Source organism: Suncus etruscus, chromosome 15 (genome assembly GCF_024139225.1).
Source record: "Suncus etruscus isolate mSunEtr1 chromosome 15, mSunEtr1.pri.cur, whole genome shotgun sequence".
NCBI classification, from domain to species: domain Eukaryota; kingdom Metazoa; phylum Chordata; class Mammalia; order Eulipotyphla; family Soricidae; genus Suncus; species Suncus etruscus.
This window is the reverse complement of record NC_064862.1, coordinates 83,164,591-83,187,611: the sequence shown is the minus strand read 5'-3', so window position 1 is coordinate 83,187,611 and position 23,021 is coordinate 83,164,591. Positions and strand designations below refer to the sequence as shown.

Below are 23,021 nucleotides of genomic sequence, written 5' to 3'. Positions count from 1 at the left end.
GGCCTTGTTGAGGGACTGGCCGAGGGGGGGGGGGGGGAGGTCCTCAAAGGCCTATGAACTGCCCCCCAGAGGTCTGTGTCCAGGCCACTAAATTTCACAGGAATCTGGGGTGGGCTGGGGTGGGGTCTGGCCTTCCAGCACATCAGGCGGCACCCTAGGATGCGACAAGCAAGAGTCCAGCTTGGGGGGAAAGGGCTCTGGGTGGCTCCCAAGACATTTCTGCAGCGTGTCAGACTTTGCCTCAGAGCAAAGGGGCCCTTGAGAACCTTCCAGTATGGATATCTCATAGACAATGGGCAAATAGGGCTGGAAAAGCCAGAACCGGGCTGGCGGGCACCTCCTGCCTCAGGGAGCCCTCAGGATCTGCATCTGCCTTGGAGCCTGGATTGGTGAGGGGAGAGTCCATGGGAACAGTGGCCAGGAAAGGGGGGGAGCTGCGGGGCATGGGTGGGGAGCACAGAGCCGAGGTCCCGCACCCCAACCCTGGCGCCAGCCTCAGCAGCCGCGGCGGGTTCTTTCTTCAAGGAGCTGGTTATCAAAGATTTCTCGTTCCCTTCAGGAGACAAAAGGGGAAAGAGGCTTTCTTGAGGGTTCGGCTGGACCATTTCCTCGGGACAGAGTTCCCACAGGGGCAAGAGAGAACATTCTTTTTTTTTTTTTTTTTTTGTGGTTTTTGGGTCACACCCGGCAGTGCTCAGGGGTTATTCCTGGCTCCAGGCTCAGAAATTGCTCCTGGCAGGCACGGGAGGACCATATATGGGACGCCGGGATTCGAACCGATGACCTCCTGCATGAGAGGCAAACGCCTTACCTCCATGCTATCTCTCCGGCCCCGAGAAAACATTCTTTTTTTTTGGTTTTTGGGCCACACCCTGTGACGCTCAGGGGTTACTCCTGGCTATGCGCTCAGAAATTGCTCCTGGCTTCTTGGGGGACCATATGGGACACCAGGGGATCGAACCGGTCCGTCCTAGGCTAGCGCAGGCAAGGCAGGCACCTTACCTCCAGCGCCACCGCCCGGCCCCGAGAGAACATTCTTATAGGTTTGTTTTGTTTTGTTTTGTTTTGTTTTGTTTTGGGACCACACCTGGTGGCGCTCAGGGTTACTCCTGGCTCTGTGATTTGGAATTTCTCCTGGCAAGCTCGGGATGCTGAGTTTGGGATGCCGGGGATCGAATCCATGTTAGCCACCTGGATTGGTGCAAGGCAAAAACCCTCCCCCTGCCGTATCAAAATTCTTTTTTTCTTTTCTTTTCTTTTTTTTTTTTTTTTTGTTTTTGTTTTTGTTTTTGGGTCACACCCAGCAGCGCTCAGGGGTTACTCCTGGCTCTGATTCAGAAGTTGCTCCTGGCAGGCACGGGAGACCATATGAGATGCCAGGATTCGAATCAGCATCTGTTTGAACCAGCAACATGCAAGGCAAATGCCCTACTGCTGTGCTATCTCTCCAGCCCTATAAATTCTTCTTTCTTTTTGTTATGGGGCCATAGCTAGCGATCATCACAGCTGATTCCCAGCTCTGTGCTCAGGGGTCACTCCTAGTGATACTCTGGAACCCTTACAGGATGCTGGGGCTCGAACCCAAGTTGGCTGTGTGCAAGGCCAAATGGTAGAGTAGCTTTGAGCCCTCTCGCACTCCGTAGGTTTCCCTGAGCACCACCTGGAGTGATCCCTGAGTGCCAGGCACTGCTGGGTGTGGCACAAAATGAAAAGGAAAAAAATAAAAATGAAGGCAGCTAGAAAATGCCTCCAAGCCAGGGCCGCAAGATTCCTGGTGCCTGCTGAGCGAAGGAGCGTGAGGGGGGCCTTGGCAGCTCGCCCAGTGGAGCCCTCCAAGCCTGGCCCCGCCACCTAGTTGAGTCTTCATCCTGTCACTGCCACGGGCCAGCGGCCACCGGCGCCACCTGCTCCCCCGCCCTGTCCTGGCAACTGGCCCAGGGTAGGATTAGGGTCTCCGGCTACAGAGACATCTTGATCGTCGGCATCATGCAGCCCCTGGTCCCAGGGACAGGGCCTTGAGCCAGGTGTCCACGAGCCTGGGATGGGAGCGGGGGCCCAGGTCCTAGACTAACAGGTTTAGAGTAGAATCCAGCTAGGGGGGGTGTCATGGCTCAGTGGGGGGTTGGTCCCCAGTTTGATGTAGCCCCTGACTTCCCAGGGCACATATTTAATGGAGCTACAAAAGGGTCCTTCCTGTCAAGGTGGGGGACAAGCGAGTCCCTTCAGCTGCTGTCTTAGTTAGGAGGGGTGCAGGGGGACATGGAGGACCCGAAGGCCTACCGGTAGCTGAGTGAGGGTCCCTTGATATACTTCTCCTCGGCTGTCTTGTAGTCCACAGCATACACCGCAGAGATGGCACAGATGACAGCCTGCAGGGCACAGAAGTAAGCAGCAGCTCGGGGTTCAGGGACACCTGGCACCCCCTACTGTGACTCAGAGACCATTCAGCAGGAAGGCACAGACCTCGGCTTATGGCAGGAAATTGGGGCTCACCCACACACATATCACAAAGTCAGACAGCAGATTTAATCATTCAAACAGTATTTGGGGGGCAGCCATAGGACAGCAAGGAGGGCATTTGCCTTGCACGACGTTCACATCTCATACAATTCCCCTGAGCCCCTGAGAGTAATTTTCGAGGGCAGAGCCAGGAGTAACCCCTGAGCACCCCTGGGTGTGGCTCCAAAACAATATATTTGCGGGGAGGAGCAGAGCGATAATATAGCAGGAAGGGCATTTGCCTTGCATGCGTCAATCTGGGTTCAACACCCAGCACCGTGTATGGTTCCCCTGAGCCCCACTAGGAGTGATCTCAGTGCACAGAACCTGTCCCAGTAACAACCCCTGAGCATCGCCAAGTGCAGCCACAAATAAAGGAATGAATGAATGGATGAGTGAATAAATTGGAAGAGGGGCCAGAGAAGATCAGACAGCAGGGAGGGCTAACCCAGAACCCCAGAGAGTTCCCTGAACCCCAGTAGGAGGGATCCCTGAGCACCGTTTGGTGTGGCCCAAAACAAAACCAAAAAGAGAAAATGAAACAAAGAAAAATGGGGAGGTAAGAAAGGGTGCAATAATACAACAGGGAGAACATTTGTTTTGCACATGGCTGACCCAGGTTACATCTCCAGCACCCCTAGTGTCCCCTGAGCACTGCCAGGAGTGATGGTGCCCGAGCCTGCCAGAGCCAGGAGTCAGCCCTGGGCAGCATCGGATGTGTGTCTCTTGCACACACCCCCAAAATAAAACCTGAGCAGAGACCTCTCAGCGTGTACAGGGCAGCCCAGCATGCCCCTCCTTCCCTGTGGGGCCCGGTCTCCACATCCCATCCCATCCCATCTCACCCTAACCCCAACCCCGCTCGCCTCAGGCAGCAGCACGTCGAGGATGAAGCGGATGTGGTCGCCGTTGATGCGGGCCAGCAGTCCAGCGCCCGCGTCCCGGCACACGCCCTGCAGGTAGGTGACTACCAGGTCTAGCTGCGTCTCGTCCTCCAGGTAGGTCTCCACGCACGTCACATAGGGGCCCGAGCTCATGAAGGTCTTGAGCCACCGCGATGGCCGCCGGTTGCCCAGGATGGCACGAAGGTGCCCGTCGGCACCTCGCGCCTTCACGATGTACTCCACCAGTTTCTGGTTGGCACGGTCACGGGCAGCCCGAGAGCGGTCTGGGAGCACTTTGCGGCCCAGTGGCCGCCGGCTCCCGGGGCTCCCTGTGGCTGGCTCCTCGGGGGACCCCGTGCTCAGCGGTGGAAAGCGGGTCCCCAGCAAGTCCTGCTGGATGGACTTGCGCACCGGGTAGCCTGTACAGAGCGGATAGTGGAGGTGTGGGCAGGCACCGCACCCCAACACTGATGGCCTCCAGCCCACCGGCCCCAAGGACTTGGCCAGGGAAAGTGGGGGTGTGGGGGATCCAACCCTGCTAGGGCTAATAGGGCTTGCTGGAGCAGCACCGGCAGCTGTGGGTGTGGTGAGGGGAAGTTCTAAAGGGTGGGGAGAGGCTGTTGGTGGCCCCCTAAGCGTGGTGGCCCAGAGTTTCTGAAGGATGAGGGTTTCCCTCCTGACCCCTGGGGATGCAGTCACTTACTGATGTTGGCCGCGTAGTACTCGAGGAAGGAGCCCGAGAAAGAGCCGCAGCCTGCGGGTGGAGAAGGAAGGTTCATAATGGGGGGTAAGGGGGCTCAAGAGAGCAAAGAGCAGTGAGGTGGGGGGGGAAGGTGTTCCCGAAGGACAGGAACAAGCAAAGATGCCCAAGTCCACTTGAGTTTTAGGCAAAGAGATCACACCACCAGGGCACGGCCATTCCTAAGGGAATAGACAGGAGAGGGCCTGGATCACACCCCAGAATCACCCACCACCCCTGAATTATTATAGTACTGACTCTGGAAACACTGATCTAAAGGCTTCCGATGGGCAGACGGGACATACACACTGACAGGAAGAACAAGAGGACAGACAGAGACAGGACAAACGAGGGCAGAAATAGGAGGACAGAAAGCACAGATGGGACAAAAGGACAAACAAGATGGGCAGATAGATAAAGAGGGAGTGGAGGCGACTCTGGCCTCACTGAGCCCCCACCCACCACGGGGCGCACCGCCACATACCCAAGCGAACCCTGTAGTCAGTAATAAGGGCCACACACCAGCCGATTGCCTGCTCGAAGTCCTCCTTGGCCTCAGTCTGGGGGGGCAGACAGTAGTCTCAGGAGAGCTTAAGAGGCCCTACTGCTCCCAGGGAACCCCTAGGCAGACCAACAGAGCCAGGAGTGCCACTCAAGCACCACTGGGGGGATTAAAAGAAGCAAATAATAACTGGGGGGACACACTGGATAGAAACGCCACACGAGAGTGGCCGGGCCCGGGTTGGTTTCTTTTTGTTTTGTTTCTGGGTCACACCCAGCGGGGTTCAGGGGTTACTCCTGGCTCTGTGTTCAGAAATCTCTCCTGGCAGGCTCGGAGAACCACATGGGTTGCCAGGATTCGAACCACCGTCCTTCTGCAAACACTCCACCTCCATGCTATCTCTTCGGGCCCTCCAGTTGGTTTCTTAAAGCAGAAACTCGAGGTGCCCGGAAGTCAGGCAGCATCTGAGGCTTTGGTTTAGTCTCAACCAGTGAGTTGGGGATAGGTGGGTACAGAGGGTGGGCACAGGGGGGCACAACCAGTTCTGAAGAGCCTGCACTGGGCCCTGTGAGCCGCCTCCCAGCCTGTCCTCCCTGACTGGGGTTTACAATGGGCTGCCCTGGCCAGCACGAATCCCGCCTTTGTTGGTAGCTGCTGAGCCCGCAGCAAGAGGCCCCCACAGAGCTGGGACAGGGGCCAGAGCCCAAATACCCGGATGATAGGACAGGACATGGGAGGACGATGGTCAAACAGGGTTTAATTCCCAGCATCCCATAGGGTCCCCCAAGCACCAACAGGAATGATGCGTGAGCAGAGCCAGGAGTGGCCCCTGAGCACTTGCCGGGTGTGGTCCCCCCAAAAAAAACCCACCAAGTGCAGGCACAGACCATTTCCCACCTGTGACCCCCCACCAAGACCCCAGGCAGGGCCCCCCACCTACCAGAAAGGCCTGCTTCTCCTTACAGTCAAAGTGCTTCAGCCTCCGCAGCGGCACTGTGATGCTGAGGGCACAGGACAGTGGTGAGGGCAGAGGTGTAAAATCCACTCTGAGGGGGCAGCAACCCTCCCCCCATGATAGAGGAACCCCTCCACCCCCACAGAGGGGCAGAGGTGGAGGAAGTGGGGCCTACACGGCCAGCTCCCTCTGCCCCAGCTGGGTGTTGGCTCTTCTAGGGGGGGCCGTCCCTCCTCCCACACCCCTGCCCGTGCCAGGCGATGCGAGAGTGGGTACCCTTTGCCTTTGGGGTCCATGTTCCCTTCGATGAACAGCACACTGGCTTTTCTGTCTCTGCGCCTGATGCTTTTGACCTGTGGGTGGCGCCCAGAAAAAGCAAGTTGGGAGTGGGGGAGGTACTTGCTGGGACCCTAATGTAGCCCATACCAGGCAGACAAGGACACAGCCCAGACGACATTATTTAGGGGGGGACTCAGTTTTAGAAATATGGGCCCACACCGACCACCACCAGCCACTTCTCTATCAGGGCCTGAGGGGGAATCAAGTCAACCAAGAAAGGGCCAGGTCTACAGTGGGATAGGGCCTCACTCAGCACCACCACCCCCACAAGCACCCCCTCCTGGCATCAGGCCTGGCACAAAACAAAGGAAAATGCCCTGTGGCCGTCATGGCCTCTTGAAGCCCTGGCACTGAGTTCAGGGGGCACTGAGCCCCGCCATGTCCCTCCACGTGGGGGTTCCAGCCCATACCCCAAGATGCAAGGAAAGAGAAGCACCCAGACACTTCAGGAGCAGCAGCTGAGGACAAGGGGGCCAGCTCAGAGGGCTGAACGCAGGCTTTGCACCTCAGAGCTTTGGGCTGGAACCCTATCATCTCAGAACACCCCCCCAGCATCAGAGCCAGCAAATGGTCTAGTGAGGTACCCCCCCAAAGAAAGACATTCCACAAACTCACAAAGATCCCCCACCGAATGATAAATAAAGCAAAGAGCCCGGCAAAAGACGGGCAGAGCAGGGGATTTCTGGGATGGGCAGCAGGAGCGTGAGGCTTTGGGGGGGAGAAGGGGCTCCCCGGGATGGAGGGGGCATGAGCTATGCAGGGCAGAAGCAACACCCACCCCCAGGGGAGGCTTGTTCTTACCACTGCGGGCCAGAAGGGGTATTTCTGGTACTTGAGCCAGACCAGCATTCCAACCTCAAACGAGCGGGGTTCTAGAAGAAACGAAGGTAGACAGGAGAACCAGGACCTGTGGACATGAAGTCCCGGGAACTCAAGTCCCGTGGGAATGACGACACAAACACTGGGGGGCTGGGGCATCTCCACGTTAGGAAAACATGGACAGAGTTTTTCCAGTCCTCCCATAAGCCCCCAAAATCCCAGCACCACACTGTGTGCTGAGATGGGTAGATGTGGGGTTTGGGGCTGTGTCAGGTGCAGACAGAGGGGAGTCACAAATGGGGGGAACCCTTCCACTTGAGACTTCCCTGGGAATCGAATCAGTTATTCTAGAGAAAAAGGGGGACAAGGTTGGAAAGGAGCTCAAACCCAGCACCTTCATCTGTGTAAAGTGTTCAACCAGAGTCACATCACCAGCACCCCAAATTTTGGGGATCTACACCCAGCACTGCTCAGGAATCACTCCTGGTGGAGCTCAGGAGACCCTATGAGATGCCAGGGATCGAACCCGGGTCAGCCATATACAAGGCATTCCCTGCTGTACTATCACTCTGGGGACCAACCTCCCCAATGAATTTTAGTGCCACACTTGGTGGTGCTTGGGGTTAACTGCTGGCTCCATGCCTGGAAGTCATGCCCAAGGGGCTCAGAGGACTAAGGGGTAACAGGGTTGAAGCCAAGATGTCCATAACTAAAACTAACTCTGAGTTCTTGGTCCATCCCGCAAAAAACAACAAACAATAAAAACCCCTTTTTTCGGGGCCAGAGTGGTGCCACAAGTGGTAGGGCATCTTCCTTGCCCACACTAGCCTAGGACAGACTGTAGTTCAATCCCCCGGCGTCCCCATATAGTCCCCCAAGCCAGGCGCAATTTCTGATTGCATAGCCAGGAGTAGTAACCCCTGAGCATCACCAGGTGTGGCCCCAAACCCAAAATAAATAGCCCCCTTTATCCCCCTTAAATCTCAGCATCTACATCAACAGAGGTGATGATTAAAGGGCTTAAGAGATAAGGCCCCCCTCCAAAAAGAAAAGCTAATAATGTTCCAATACCAAGTCCACCACCAGCGCCAAGGGTCCCCCCCACTCCCAGGCTTCCTAAGCAAGCCTTTTCCTGCTTTGTAAACTGATTTATTTTAGCTCATGTTATTAAGTCATATTGCTTTTGTTTTTGCTTTTGGGCCACACCCAGTGGAGCTCAGGGCTGAGTCCTGGTTCTGCACTCAGGGATCACTTCCGGTGGGGTTCGGGGGGCCCTATGAGATGCCGGGGATCGAACCCAGGTCAGCTGCAGGCAAAGCAAATGCCTTATTTGTACTATTTCTCAGCTCCCCATCTGTCCAGGCGAATAATTTTCTTACAGCACCTGGTCCCTATCAAAGAGGAAGTGGGGACTGCTTTTCCCATCCAGAGGTGGGGTCTTCCTGCATCTCAACTTCATGTGTAAATTCCTTTTTTTCACTTCATAGGGTTCCCCCAGTTCTCTCTCCCTTCCAAGAATGTCTGCACTTCCTCTTTCTATTTTGGTTTTGGTCTCTGAGCCACACCCAGCATTGCTCAGGGCTGACTCAGGGATCATACCTGGTAGGGCTTGGGGTATCCTAAGGGGTGCTGTCCTATCACTTTGCACTGCCCCCCAGTGTTCTGTTGAATGCATCTCCCCCTTCCTATTTTTTTTATTTGTATTTTTTTTCTGGTTTTTGAGTCACACCCAGCAACGCTCAGGGGTTCCTCCTGGCTCTACGCTCAGAAATCGCTCCTAGCAGGCTCAGGGGACCATATGGGATGCTGGGATTCGAACCACCATCCCTCTGTATGCAAGGCAAGTGCCTTATCTCCATGCTATCTCTCCAGCCCCCTCCCCCTTCCTATTTTGCTGCTTGGAGAGAGCCAAGAAAAGGAGGGACACAGCCGCCTACACAAAGACCTCAATGGAGTCCATGGCAAGGAAAGAGAACCCTAAAATCAGGGTTGGAATGAGAAAGCACAGCGGGGAGGGTGCTGGCCTTGCACACAGCAGACCGGTTTTGCTCCCTGGCGTTCCATAGGGTCCCCCAAGCATCGCCTGGAGTTTCTAGTACAAAGATAGGAGTAATTCCCCTCAGCATGGCCAGGTGTGGCCCCCCAATAAAACCAACAAATATAAACTAGAACTCAAAACACAGAACCTTTTCTGGACAAAAAGGCTGAAGTTAAAAAAAAAAAATGAAAGAAAGAAAGAAAAGGCTGAAGTGGGGCTGTAGCGGTGGTGCAAGCGGTAGGGCATCTGCCTTGACCGTACTAGCCTTAGACAGACTGAGGTTCAACATCCCCCCCACTCCCGCATCCCATATGGTTCCCCAAGTCAGGAGCGATTTCTGAGCGCATAGCCAGGAGTAACCTCTGAGTGTCACCAGGTGTGGCCCCCCCAAAAAAAAATGGCTGAAGTGATGGGGGGCAGGACATTGCCCTTGCATATGGCTAACCTGGGTTAGACCCCAAGCAGAGCAAAGTGATCCCTGAGCACTCCAGATGTGGCCCAAAAATAGGGGAGAAAAAAATGTTGGCAGGGAGCCAACTCAGTGGACAAAGCACAGGTTGATATGTAAGAACTAGGGGCTCTGGGGCCGGAGAGATAGCGTGGAGGTAAGGCGTTTGCCTTGCATGCAGAAGGTCGGTCATTCGAATCCCGGCAACCCCTGAGCCTGCCAGGAGTGATTTCTGAATGTAGAGCCAGTAGTAACCCCTGAGCACTGTTGGGTGTGACCCAAAAACAAAAACAAAAAAACAAAAACCTAGGGCCTCCTAGTTTTGCTCCCCAATTTGCTTGGGGCACTGACAGAAACAGCCCCTTCAAGGAAGTACTGTCAGGTGTAGCCCCAAAACCCAAAACTAAAATATCAAAACGAGCTGGAGCAACAGGACAGCAGGAAAGGAACCTGACAGGGACACAGTCAATCCAGGTTCAATCCTTGGCACCCCACAGGGGTCCCCTGGTGATCCTCCAGGAGGGATCCCTGAGCACAGAGCCTGGAGTCAGGCCTGAATACCACCAAGGTTGGCCCCAAAACAACCAAATTTTAAAAAAAGATAATAAGGAAGAAGTCAAATACAGGAAGGAGCCCCGAGTTTCCTCCGAGGTGTTTGCAGAGTCTCCAAACACTATGATGTGTGCCCAACACCAACAGAGCTAGAGAACAAGGCTGACCCTCTTTGGGGGCAGTCAGAGGTGCCTGCCCGGGAGGCTCGATCCTCTCCGGGCCTCCAGCACTATAGCAGCTCTGCTTGGGGTCCTGGGGGTGGGAGAAGCACCACCAGATGAGGCCAATTTTTTGCTGTCCTAGTTCCACCGAAGAAGAGAAGCCTTGGGGTGCAAGCGGTAGAGTATCTGCCTTGCATTGCTGACCTAGGATCGTCCCATATGGTCCCTGGAGCCAGGAGCGATTTCTGAGCTCAGAGCCAGAAGTAACCTGTGTGTGTCACCAGGTGTGGCTCAAAAACAAAAACAAAAAAAGAGAGAAGCCCTCAGGGGACATCCTGGGCTCCCCACAATCCAGAGGGTGTCTGGGAATGCGTGCCCTGGCCACTTACCGTGATACAAAAGGATTCTGGGGGGCTCCTCATCCTCATCTTCCTCCTCCTCCTCCAGGAAGGTCGGAATCACGCTCAGCTCCATGGAATCCACACAGGATGGCCAGTCTGCAGCAGGGGTGGTGGGTGGGGGTTAGGAACAAGGTTAAGGGGTACCAGGCTGCTGGCCCCCTGCAGACTCCGTGCCTGAGCGGGCAGAAAAGCCTTGTTCAAAGACAAAGAACAACAATAGGGGAGCAGAAAGGGGATAGAGATGGGAAACCGTAGACAGAGACCAAAGATGGGGGCCGCCCACTACTCCCACAGCAAAACGATGGCCATTCTTGTGGGGCACCAGCTGGATCAGAGTGAGCGCTCCCCAAACTCAAGCAGTTTGTGCGGTGGATTTGCGGTAGGTCACAGCTGGCTAAGGGGGGACGGGGGACAGCCCTGATCAGTCAGGGGCGCACAGGGAAGAGGTGGGAGGGACGACGGAGTGGGGGGGCCAACTCCCCTCCAGGGCTCCTTCCTGCAAACACACACCTAAGAGGGCTCCATGATCATCTCCCCAAACTAAGCTGAGAGAGTGGCCCAGCTCATGGCCCGCCCCAGCAGCAACTGACCCACAGACCCCCCACAAAAATAACCCCTAATTTCTAGAGCAGCTGAGTGTGATGCCCTAAGCTTATTGCAGGGCCAAAGTGCCCCCCCCCAACACCAATACCTTTACCTCCCTCCCCCTGCTCGGGATCCAGGAAGTCCGGGCTCCTTGGGCTTCGAGGGGGTATGCAGGCTTTGAACCTGCGCTGAGGTGACGGCACCAGAGCAGGCTCCGCGGGCAGGATCACGGGGTGCAGACGGTCGTCCAGGCACGGGCGCTTCTGTGGGGGGGATCCAGGCTCCAGGGGTCCTGTAGGGTCCCTTGAAGGCAACGTGCATCCAGAGTCTGGGACTCTGGCCCTGGGGGGCGAGCTGGGGGCGGCGGGAAGGTTCAGGAGTGGCTGGTCGGCTGTAGCCTCATCTACTATGTTGTTGCTAAAGTGTTGGGGTCCTGCAGGTCCCCCAGTCGCAGGCCTCCTGCTGGGGTTCACACTGCAGGCCACATCCTCCTCTTCCTCCTCCTTTTCCTTATCAGTGTCAGGAGCCCCGCGGCCAGGCTGGGCTCCTGCTGCTGCCGCTGCTTCAGGGGCTCGCGGGGCTCTCCCATTTTGCTCCAACCAAGGGCAGGCACCGCTGGGGTTCAGGAGGTCCAGCGCCACCCGAAGCGAACGCCGGTAGGTCAGCTCCTCCATGGGGGTGCCTGCCACAGCAGTCGGCGAGGCTGAGGAAAAAGACAGGGAAGACAAGGAGTGCCCTGAGCCAGCAGCACGCACTCCAGTACAAACTCGGACCAAACCCTCCATTGGGGGGGCAGAGCATCTGCCTTTCAAGCTGGGGCCCCAACAACCCCGCTGAGCTGAGGAGAAAAAAAAAATTGAGGGAAGGGGGCCCGGCAGAGGGCAAAACAGGGAAGGGGGAGAGGGGCTCCACAAACCCCCTGGTCCCACAGAGCTCATGGTTCCCATAAGGGGACGGGTGCCAGGTTGCAAGTAGGGAGGCCTTTAGCAGTCACTTAGTGTCAAGGGTCCCCCAAGATTATTGTGCTTTGTTTTGTTTTAGTGTTAACTCCTGGCTCTGCACTCAGGAATCACTCTCGGCGGGTCTCGGGGGACCCTATGGGATGCCGGGGATCAAACTCAGCTCAGCCATGCGAGGCAAAAACCCTCCCCGCTGTATTGTTCTCTAGCCCTAGGGGTCCCCAAAGGTCATCGCTGGCTGGATTGGGGGGTTCTGACCACCCCTTCCCTCCCCCAGTGCGGAGGGGCCCCCTTGCCCCAACAAAGCCCTGTCATGCTCTCCACACAGGATGAGCGAAAAAAGGCACAAACCAGCCCCCTCGGACAGTTTGCACCCCCTGCCCTTCGGACACAAAACTCATTCCAGCCGGTCAGCAGCCCAGCTCAGCCCAAAATAGCGGAGGGTGAAGGGAAAATTCTAGAAAACTGAAGAGGGAGCAGGCGAGATCTCCTTCCCCTCCCAGGCGAGGAAACTGGGTTGTGCACAATGGGGAAAAATAGCAGGAGGTGGAATAAGGGCCCTCCCAGCTTTTCCTGAGGGTCCACTCTCTCCGAAGCTGGTCCCCACCGTGCCCGCGCCCCGATTTTGCTCTTACCCAGCGACGAGGCGATGTCCTCGATCTGAGATCTGCTCAGGGTTGTCACGGCCGAGCTTTTCACCTTGATTCTGGAGCAGCAGACAAGGAGGTGAGGCGCACCCTAAGGTCACCACATCCTAGGCACCTATGTTCAGCCCTGGATTCTTTGGTTTTGTTTTGGGGCCACACCCAGTGACGCTCAGGGGTTACTCCTGGCTATGCGCTCAGAAATCACTTCTGGCTTGGGGGACCATATGGGACGCCGGGGGATAGAACTTCGGTCCGTCCTAGGTTAGAGCATGCAAGGCTAATGCTTTAATGCTTGTACCACCACTCCGGCCTGTCAGCCCCAGATTTTAACATTTTCTTTCTAGCCCAAATCAAAACCAAGGAAAAATTTGGGCCGTGCCTGACTATGCTCAGGGACCACTCCTAGCGGCGCTCACTGCACCATAACCATATGGGGTGCCAAGGGCTGAACTCCAGATCAGCTGCATGCAAGACAAGAGCCCTCCCCACTGGATTATCTCTCCAAGCCTTAGGGTGTATTGTCGAAAAACTGGATCATCTATTCTTTAAACCTAGATGGATTTATCACAAGAATCATGGCATATTCTTTTTTATTTTTTTTTGCAGGGAAAGCAAGGCCACATCTAGCACTGCTCCGGCCTTACTCCTGGTTCTGTGCTCAGAAATCAGTCCTAGCGGTGCTCAGGAGACCATATGAGATGCCAGGGTCGGCTGTATACAAGATAATTGCACTCCCTGTTGTACTATCGCTCCAGCCCTGAGAGAACAATTTTAAAATCAATGATATATGATATGCAAATTCAGAAAAGCCACACAAAAATAATAGAAAGAAATCCAAATGAAAATATTATAGGACATGGGGCCGGAGTGGTAGCACAGCAGCACATAGCTGACCTAGGATGGACAGCAGTTAGATTCCCTGGCGTCCCATATGGTCCCCCGAGCCAGGAGAAATTTCTGAGCGCATAGCCAAGAGTAACCCCTGAGCATCCCAGGTGTGGCCTCAAAACAAAACAAAACAAAAAATTATAGAGCACAGCGGGTAGGGCATTTGCCTTGCACATGGCCAACCTGGGATGAAGCTGGGTTCAATTCCCAGCATCCCAGAAGGTCCCCAAGCCTGCCAGATGCAATTTCTAAGCACAGAGCCAGGAGTAACCCCTGAGCTCAGCTGGGTGTGACCCAAAAACAAAAAAAAGCAACCCACCATTCTTGCCGCAGATGGCATAGGGAGAAGCAAAGAATACAGGATATAGGACTGGGGGTGAAAGAGGGTCTTTCTGCACCCTATTTAATTTGTTTTAGGATCACATCCAGCAGTGCTCAGGCTTGACTCCTAGCTCTCTGCTCATGGATCACTCCTAGCAGGGCTTGGAGGACCAAGTGTGATGCCAGGGATCAAACCTGACTCGTGGACAGTGGGGAGGTTGCCAAGTTGCCTTGCACGCAGCCAACCTGGGTTCAATTCCTGGCATCCCATAGGGACCACCGAGAATGCCAGGAGTGACCACTGAGTACATGCCAGATGTGACCCAAAACAAACAAAAAAAAACAAAACCTGAGTCAGTTAGGTGCATGGCAAGCGACCTCCCTGCTATCCCATCACTTTGGTCCTCAAGGCTCTTTTCTCCCTTTAAGATAGAAAATGTTGGGGCTGGGGCTGGAGAGATAGCATGGAGGTAAGGCATTTGCCTTGCATGCAGGACGGTGGTTCAAATCCTGGCATCCCATATGGTCCCCCGAGCCTGCCATTTCTGAGTGTAGAGCCAGGAGTAACCCCTGAGCACTGCTGGGTGTGACCCCCCCCTAAAAAAAAAAAAAAAACAATAACAAAAAAAGAAAATGTTGGAGCCAAAAATGATAGCACAATAAATAGGTAGGGTGTTTGTCTTGCACGTGGGTTTAATCCCCTGCATCCCTCATAAGGTCCCCGAGCCTGCCAGCAGATATAGATATATATAATACATATATATGTGTATTTATGTATGTATGTATATATATATGTTGAGTTGGAGCCATTGGACAACATAGGACAACAGGGAGGAAGCCTGCCTTGTACACAGTCCGCCCAGGTTTGATCCCCAGTACTACCAATGGTCCTCCGAGCCCCACCAGAAGTGAACCCTGGGCACCACCAGGTGTAGCCCAAGATAAAAATAATAATAATAATAAGGGGCTGGAGAGATAGCACAGCGGTAGGACATTTGTCTCGCATGCAGTTGATTCAAATAAACAGTGGTTCGAATCCCAGCATCCCGTATAGTCCCTTGTGCCTGCCAGGTGCAACTTCTGATTGCAGAGCCAGGAATAACCCGAGTGCCACCAGGTGTGACCCAAAAACCAATAATAATAATAATAATAATAATAATAATAATAATATTAATAATAATAATAAAAAGTTTCAGGGGCTAGAGAGATAGCATGGAGATAGGGTTTTTGCCTTGCATGCAGAAGAGTGTTGGTTTGAATCCCGGCATCCCATATGGTCCCTTGAGCCTGCCAGGAGTCATTTCTGAGCATAAAGCCAGGAGTAACTTCTGAGTGCTCCTGGGTGTGACCCAAAAACCAAAAAGAAAAAAATTTCAAACTCAGTCTTTCCTCAGGCACACAGATCTCTACATGGTGCTGATCCCAGCAGGGGATCTTCTAGGAACCACCCTCCAGTACAAAGCAAGAAGCAAACATCCCTCCAAAAATAAACCATACCCCCAAAAAAATCCACATTGCAAGATCCCAACACTTAACTTTTTATCTAGGGAGAGGATTTCAACATTGAGAAAAAATTCCTTTTTCTTCTGAGGTTTGGTGGTTGTCGAAGACCTGGGCAAAACCTATATTTGGAAAAAAAATAAAAGGTGAATGTTGGTTACTCGGGCCTCACAACTCACCCAGAAAGTGAACTGTGGTGACAGAGCCCCCCTCAGGGGCAGATCAAGGGGGGGGGTACAACTGCAGGGTACCCACCACCACCTGGACTTTACAGGTGGGGAAACTGAGGTTTGAGGGCCGGACAAGGTGAGGCCAGTCTCAAGACCGGATGGTCAGAAATTCACATTCACCCCCCCAATGCACCTCCTTACCACACACTGGCCTGACCAAGGTTAGTTGTTTTGTTGTTTTGTAACATCCGACTTTTGTTCAAGTGGCACCCCAAGCCCCATGGAACAGGTTGGGGCTACAGACAAACCACTTCCAACAGCCCCACCTTGAAAACAACAGTCTCAAACCCCTCACTAAGTACACAGATGCCAGTGTTTTACCCAAATAATTCCAGGTCTCTGGATAAAGAGACTTCACGTCACCCCAAAGTCCCTCGTAATTGGGGGGTGGAAGTTGCTGTCACCTTGGCGGGCCATAGTCGCTTTTTCCACGGGCAGAGGACATAGCTGGCATCCATGGTCACTTTGGTACATATGGGTCAATCTTAAACTATAGGCCGTCTCGGAGGGACCCTGCAATGGAATTAGTAGAGGGGCGCTGGAAGTCAGACTGTGCCCCTTCTCTGTGCCCCTTCTCCTGCACAACCCACCCGGCATGGGGCCCCCCCCACATTGAGCCTAGAAAAGCCCCTTGGACCCTTGGACTGGACTTCTTTCCTTTGCTTTTTTTTTTTTTTTTTTAACCATAAATACGACCCAGCCAGTTGCCTTCTGCCTCCTCCCCACACTTCTCCTCCTCCTCCTGGGGTTGGGGATGATTTTTTTAAAGCATTTCTAGATGCCGGACTCATAGGGGGGCCCCCCACCTTCCCGCTCCCCGTGGAACAAAACCCCTCCGGGTTGCATGTGTCTGAAAAAGACAGGGACAGCTGCAGTGGCGCGTGACATAGCCGGGCGGCCGGTGGGTTATGAGGAAAAGCAGGGGTGTGGGGGGGGCCAGGGCAATGAAGGGGTTCACTGCAGGAGTGAAAAGGGGTTCCAGCAGGAGACGGGTGTGTGTTTCTGCGTGTGTAAGAAATAGTAAAAGAGGCTCAAAAGGAGAAGGGGGTGCAGGAAGCAGAGAGCAGAGGGTGGGGTCAGGCCTGGGGGACCCAGTGCGCCAGAAGGGGAAGGTCTGAGAAAGCCTAGGGAGCAATGGCAGAGAGAGGAGGGTTCAGGCTCTGGAGGGAGAGGATCCAGTGAGCCAAGAAGGGGTGTTCCTGCAGCGGAGAAGGGGTTCAAGGAGCAAAAAAGCGGGGTTCAGAGACCAGAGCGGGGTGGGGTGGGGAACCCAGGCGGCAGAGCAAAGGATCGGTGCGCAGAAGGGGTTTCCAGAGCGGGGTCGGGGGGCTCACGCAGCAGGGACGGGGGTCCAGGCGGCAGAGGGGGTTCCTGACCCCGGGAGAGCCTCTTTTCGGGGTCGCCCCTCCCCTAGGCCCGGCCCCATGGCCTCGGCAGCCGGCCCAGCCTTTTCGAACTGGGGGCACGATCCTCCCGCCAGGCTCACCGGGCGCCCGGCCTGGCCCGCACGGAGTCCCGAGCTCAGCGAAGGCCGCGGGGGCCGCGGGGCTCAACGGCGGCAGCTCCCGCGCCCGCCCGCGTTCCCCGCGCCGCCGCCGCTGCCAAGGGGCGTGGCCTCGTCGCTCCAGCCCAGGCCACGCCCCCGGCGCCCGCCAATGGTCGCGTGGCTCGCAGTACCCGCTCCTTCCGGTGGGCGGGGCCTGGTGGCCCGTGCGTCTCCGTCTTTAAATGGCCTCCGCCCGCCCGCTGCTGCCCGGACCAACGCTCTAGGCCTACGCCGTCCCCTCAATTTTCGTGGGGACCCACCCTCAGACCTCGGACCCCGCCGTGTGGCGCCCGCGAGCGAGGCCGAATCTGACTGTGGGCACCTTCCAGAACGTTCCAGATCTTCCAGAACCTTCTCCTTCCCACTCCCAGCTCTAGATTTTGCCCGAGCTAAAGGGATTCCCTTGCACCCCACTGTGAGTGACCCCCAACACCAAAGGGTGGTGTTGTGTGTTAGCAAGTAGCCCTTGATGGCTCAGGAACCCAGACTGTGAAAAACTATTTGGTATGGCATGCGCTCACACACACAAACACACACACCCCGCCCAGTGATCAGAAAAAGCCCCAGAAACAGGAAATAAAAAACAGGAAATAAAAAAAAAACAGGTCTAAACTATGCCACAGCTAGGAGGACTTTTATCCAGCACATGACAGACCAGTTCAATAGCCAGCATTCAACAGGGTCCCCCGAAACAGCCAGGAGAGACACAGAGCCAGACCACATGAGACAAGCATGACGTCGGATGGACATACATGACTGTGTAAGCTCATGTACCTGGACACGAGGCCTCAGCATGGCACTAACCTGGTCTCAGAGACTGCAAAGGGGTTCTGGATGTTTCGCATTTCTCACGGTTTCAAAAGCCACACCTAAAACACAACCCAGAAAGGAACCACTCAGAATAATGGAACAACTGAGGGTGAACCCCTTGGGGCAAGAGCCATAGGGCATCAGGGAGGGGTTCAATTCACACCACCCCATAGGGTCATCCCTGTACCCCACCAGGAGTGATCCTTGAGCACGGAGCCAAGAGGAAGTACATCACGTACATCTGTCCCAAAAGCCAAATAAATAAATCTTTAAAAAGTCAGGGGCGGGGCCGGAGAGATAGCTTGGAAGTAAGGTGATTGCCTTTCATGCAGGAGGTCATCAGTTCAATGCCCGTGTCCCAGAGGGTCCCCGTGCCTGCCCGGAGCAATTTCTGAGCCTGGAGCCAGGAATAACCCCTGAGCACTGCCCGGTGTTACCCAAAAACCACCAAAAAAAAAAAAAGTCAGGGGCTGGGGGCTGGAGAGATAGCATGGAGGTACATTTGCCTTGCATGCGGAAGGTCTGTGGTTCGAATCCCAGCACCCCATATGGTGCCCCAAGCCTGCCAGGAGCGATTTCTGAGCATAGAGCCAGAAGTAATCCCTGAGTGCTGCCGGGTATGACCCCCCCCCCCAAATAGTCAGCCTTGGTAGGGGCCAGAGAGTTAGCACGGCAGTAGGGCGTTTTCCTTGCTCGCAGTCAATACATCCGGGACAGTGAGGTGGCGCTAGAGGTAAGGTGTCTGCCTTGCAAGTGCTAGCCAAGGAAGGACTGTGGTTCAATCCCCCGGCCTCCCATATGGTCCCCCTAAGCCAGGGGCAATTTCTGAGCACTTAGCCAGGAGTAACCCCTGAACATCCAAACCGGTGTGACCCAAAAAAAAAAAAAAAAAACAGAAAAAAAAAATCCCAGCATCTCATATAGTCCCCCGAGCCTGCCAGGAGTGATTTCTTTTTTTTGGTTTTTGGGTCACACCCAGCAGCGCTCAGGGGTTACTCCTGGTTCTGTGCTCAGAAATCACTCCTAAGCCCTAACCCGTAAGCGTTGCTGGGTATGACCCAAAAACAAACAAACAAAAAAGTCAGCCTTGGGCCCGGAGAGATTAGCACAGCGGCATTTGCCTTGCAAGCAGCTGATCCAGGACCAAAGGTGGTTGGTTCGAATCCTGGTGTCCCATATGGTCCCCCGTGCCTGCCAGGAGCTATTTCTGAGCAGACAGCCAGGAGTAACCCCTGAGCATCGCCAGGTGCGGCCCAAAAACCAAAAAAAAAAAAAAAGGTCAGTCGAGGCTGGAGTGATAGCACAGCGGTAGGGTATTTGCCTTGCATGCAGCTGACCCGAATGGACCATATAGTCCCCCTAGCATACCAGGAGCAATTTCTGAGCATAGAACCAGGAATAACTCTTGAGCACAGCCGGATGTGGCCCCCCTCAAAAAAAACAAAAATATAACTAAATAAAAAGTCAGCCTTTTATAACTGAAACTCAACTATAAACATGTTTGTAATCATGGTGCCTAAATAAAGATATCAATTTTTTTTTTGGTTATTTTTTTTTTCTGGCTATGTGCTCAGAAATTGTTCCTGGCTTTGGGGGACCATATAGATGCCTGGGGATCGAACCTCGGTCCATCCTATGTTAGCACATACAAGGCAAACGCCCTACCGCTTGCACCACCACCCCAATAAAGATATTAATTAAAAAAAAAAACAGTTAGGGGCCGGGAAGGTGGCACTAGAGGTAAGGTGTCTGCCTTGCAAGCGCTAGCATAGGACAGACCGTGGTTCGATTCCCAGCGTCCCATATGGGACCCCCCCAAGCCAGGGGCGATTTCTGAGTGCATAGCCAGGAGTAACCCCTGAACGTCAAACCGGTGTGGCCCAAAAACAAAACAAACAAACAAAAAAAAGCCCCAACTAGTAGGTTCTAGAAATGTCCCTAACCTCAGACTCGGGCTCTGGAATAAATAACCATTTCTTGTGTTCCTTCCTTCCTTCCTTCCTTCCTTCCTTCCTTCCTTCCTTCCTTCCTTCCTTTCTTCCTTCCTTCCTTCCTTCTTTTTGTTATATGTGAGTTATAATAATGGAATTCTTTGTTTTGTCTATTGGGCCATACTCAGTGTTACTCAGGGCTGACTCCGACTCTGCACTAAGAAAATCATTCCTGGTGGTTCTTGGGGGACCGAATGAGATGCCCAGTATCAAATCTCAGTGGGTTGTGTGCAAGGGAAATGTCCTCCCCATTGTATTATCTCTCTGGTCCTAAACTCAGACTTCATTTTTCCTGGGATTCAGTGAGACAGGGAAGGAAAGTGGGACTATCCGGTGGTAGTTAGTCAGGCATTGGGCTTGACTGAGCTTCTTGCTTCCTTGTCCGATAGAGCTGAGATTTTTGCCCCTCCCACTCCACCCCACCCCACCCCACCCCACCCGCACCACCATGCTGGCAAAGTCAAGTTCCCAGCAAGAGGGCTAGAGTGATAGGACAGTGGGTAGGGCACTTGCCTTGCATATAGCCAATCCACGCTTGATATTCTGCACCCCGGAGTCCTATATGTCCCCTGAATACTGCCTAGAGTGATCCCTGAGCACAAATCCAGGAGTTAGCCTTAGCACCACAAAGAATGACTGAAAAAGAAAAAAAAAAAAAAAAAAAAAACGGGCCCAGAGAGATAGCACAGTGGTGTTTGCCTTGCAAGCAGCCGATCCAGGACCAAAGGTGGTTGGTTCAAATCCCCGTGTCCCATATGGTCCCCTGAGCCTGCCAGGAGCTATTTCTGAGCAGACAGCCAGGAGTAACCCCTGAGCACCGCAGGGTGTGGCCCAAAAAAACAAAATAAATAAATAAATAAATACATAAATAAATAAACAGAGATAGAACAACGGTGGGGCATTTTGCCTTGCATGCAGCCAACCTGGGATAGACCCAGGTTTGATTCCTGGCATCCCATATAGTCCCCTGAGCCTACTAGGAGCGATTTCTTAGGACAGAGCCAGGAATAACCCCTGAGCACCACTTGGTGTGCCCCCCCCAAAAAAAAAGAGACAAAGCGATACCACAGCAGGTAGGGCATTTGCCTTGCACACGTCTGACTTGGGTTTAATCCCTGGCATCCCATATGTCCCCCAAGCCCGCCAGGAGTGATTTCTGAGCTCAGAGCCAGGAGTAACCCCTGAGTACCACCAGGTATGGTCCAAAAAGTAAAACATAAAATGTCAGCCTAGGGTTGGAACTCTACTAGAACAAGTAGGGTGCTTACCTTGCAGGCTGCCAACTGGAGTGTAATACTTGGCACCCCCACATGGTACCCTAAGATCCATCAGGAGTGATTCCTGAGTGCAGCTCTCTGAGCATCTCTAGGTGTGGTTTTCCTCACCCCCCCCCCCCAAAAAAAAAAAAAAAACTGTCTGCCAATACCACGACCAGTCCACCCCTTCCAGGATTCTCAGTGTTCTAGCCCCAAAAGCTAGAACTCAACCCCAAAGTCCCCCTTTCTCAACCATTGTTACAGTACCTGGGTCCTCCCTGAAAATGGCATTGCTGAGCTCCTAGAGCATCCTAGGTCCCCTCTCTGCACACATCTGCACCCCAGGCTCCCCGTATTGGAACTGAGGTGCAGACACCCAGACAGATTTTGTTCCTCACAGGCCTGGTCATCTCTTAGAGAGAGGTGCTGAGGTGAGCCATATCCCTGTCCACTTGGAATCCATGCCGGGAGCCCCCAATCCTGAGAAGCACACTGGTCCCCAGACAGCACCCAGAGTCTGCGGGAGCGATCGCCCCTGGTCAAGCCGAAGGCCAGGAGCTAATTGTCTTCCCACCAGGACTGCTGGGTCAGCAAGGCTGGGGGCCTCAGGGCCAGCGGGGGCTCACCCCGACCCTCAGCCTGACACTGGCAGGTCCTGAGAGCCTTCACCAGCCTTCGGAGAAGAGCCCCAGGGGACAGAGCCGCAGAGGGGGGCATGTGCAAGCCCTCAGCTCTCCTCTCTGCCCTTCTACTCTGCACTGGTGAGGAGCTGGCTTGTCCTGTCACCCACTATTGCTCCCTGACCCATGCTCAGAGCACCCCCAGGAGTTTCCCATCGTGGCCCACACACAGGAGCCCCAAAATCAAAAAGTGATACTCTCCCAGAGTGGCTGGTGGATTCTTCTTTGTGGGTGCTCTACTGGCCTGGGATCCAACCTCACCAGTGACTTCAACATCCAGCGACTCTGACCTCACCAGTGACTTCTGTATCTTGGGATCTGGCCTTACCAGCCTCATTTATACTTATCTAACTCATTACGCAAAGAACAGCTTTCAGGGGAGTAGTGAGAAGCCCCATGAATGAGGAAATATTTTTTGGGGGGGTTTGAGGGGCACACCCAGTGGCATTCGGGACTTACTCCTGGCTCTGCACTCAGAAATCGCTCCTGGCAGGCTCGGGGGACCATATGGGATGCCAGAATTCGAACCATCCACTGAAAGCCCTACGGCTGAGCTATATCTCTGGCCCCACAAGGCAATCTTAATGCTATTGTTTCATGATCACTAAACCGGGTGGCATGAGGGAGCTACAGGCAGGCAGGAATCTAGCTGGACAACCCACAGTGCTGAGTGGGGAGATTTACCATTGCAGCTACGTAGAGAAGATGCAGGGGCAGAATCAAGGAGGGAGCAAGATGGCAGGGTTGGATGTGTGCTTAGGAGGCTGGTTGTCTGGATGGAAACCAACCAGCCTGAGTCTAAAAGAAAGAGAAAGAAAAAAAAAAAAGAAAAGAAAAGAAAGAAATCAAAAAGTGTTCTCTGGGGCCAGAGAGATAGCATGGAGGTAGGGCGTTTGCCTTGCATGCTGAAGGACGGTGGTTCAAATCCCGGCATCCCATATTGTCCCCCAAATGATAGGACAGCAAAGAAGTAATTTGCCTTGCATGAACTTGTCCTGGGCTCTAGCCCTAGCATACCTTGCTGCCAGGGATGGCCCAAAAACAAAACAACAATAAAAAAAAAAAAAGTGGGGGGCCGAGGGCCGAAGTGATAGCACAGCAGTAGGGCACTTACCTTCACATGACCGACCCAGAACAGAATTCAATTCTCGCATCCCATATGGTCTCCTAAGCCTGCTAGGAGTGATTTCTGAGTGCAGAGCCAGGAGTAACCCCTGAGCACTGCCACGTGTGACCCAAAAAAGAAAAAACAAAGTAGCCAGACCCTGGTA

At 54.0% G+C, this 23,021-nt stretch overlaps 1 protein-coding gene across 1 annotated transcript; it reads right to left on the bottom strand.

Moving 5' to 3' along the window:
- Positions 1 to 220: 220 nt before the first annotated feature.
- On the bottom strand, positions 221 to 17,047 carry PWWP3A (PWWP domain containing 3A, DNA repair factor). The gene is made up of 14 exons (XM_049787966.1): positions 16,954 to 17,047; positions 15,872 to 15,980; positions 15,274 to 15,359; positions 12,517 to 12,587; positions 11,035 to 11,625; positions 10,326 to 10,433; positions 6,720 to 6,790; positions 5,856 to 5,932; positions 5,565 to 5,625; positions 4,607 to 4,682; positions 4,087 to 4,137; positions 3,366 to 3,802; positions 2,281 to 2,369; positions 221 to 553 (listed from the first exon to the last, which is right to left on the bottom strand). Exons 2-14 carry the CDS (start codon positions 15,923 to 15,925, stop codon positions 496 to 498), a joined length of 1,830 nt encoding a protein of 609 aa, XP_049643923.1. The 5' UTR covers positions 15,926 to 15,980; positions 16,954 to 17,047; the 3' UTR covers positions 221 to 495.
- Between the last annotated feature and the right edge of the window lie 5,974 nt (positions 17,048 to 23,021).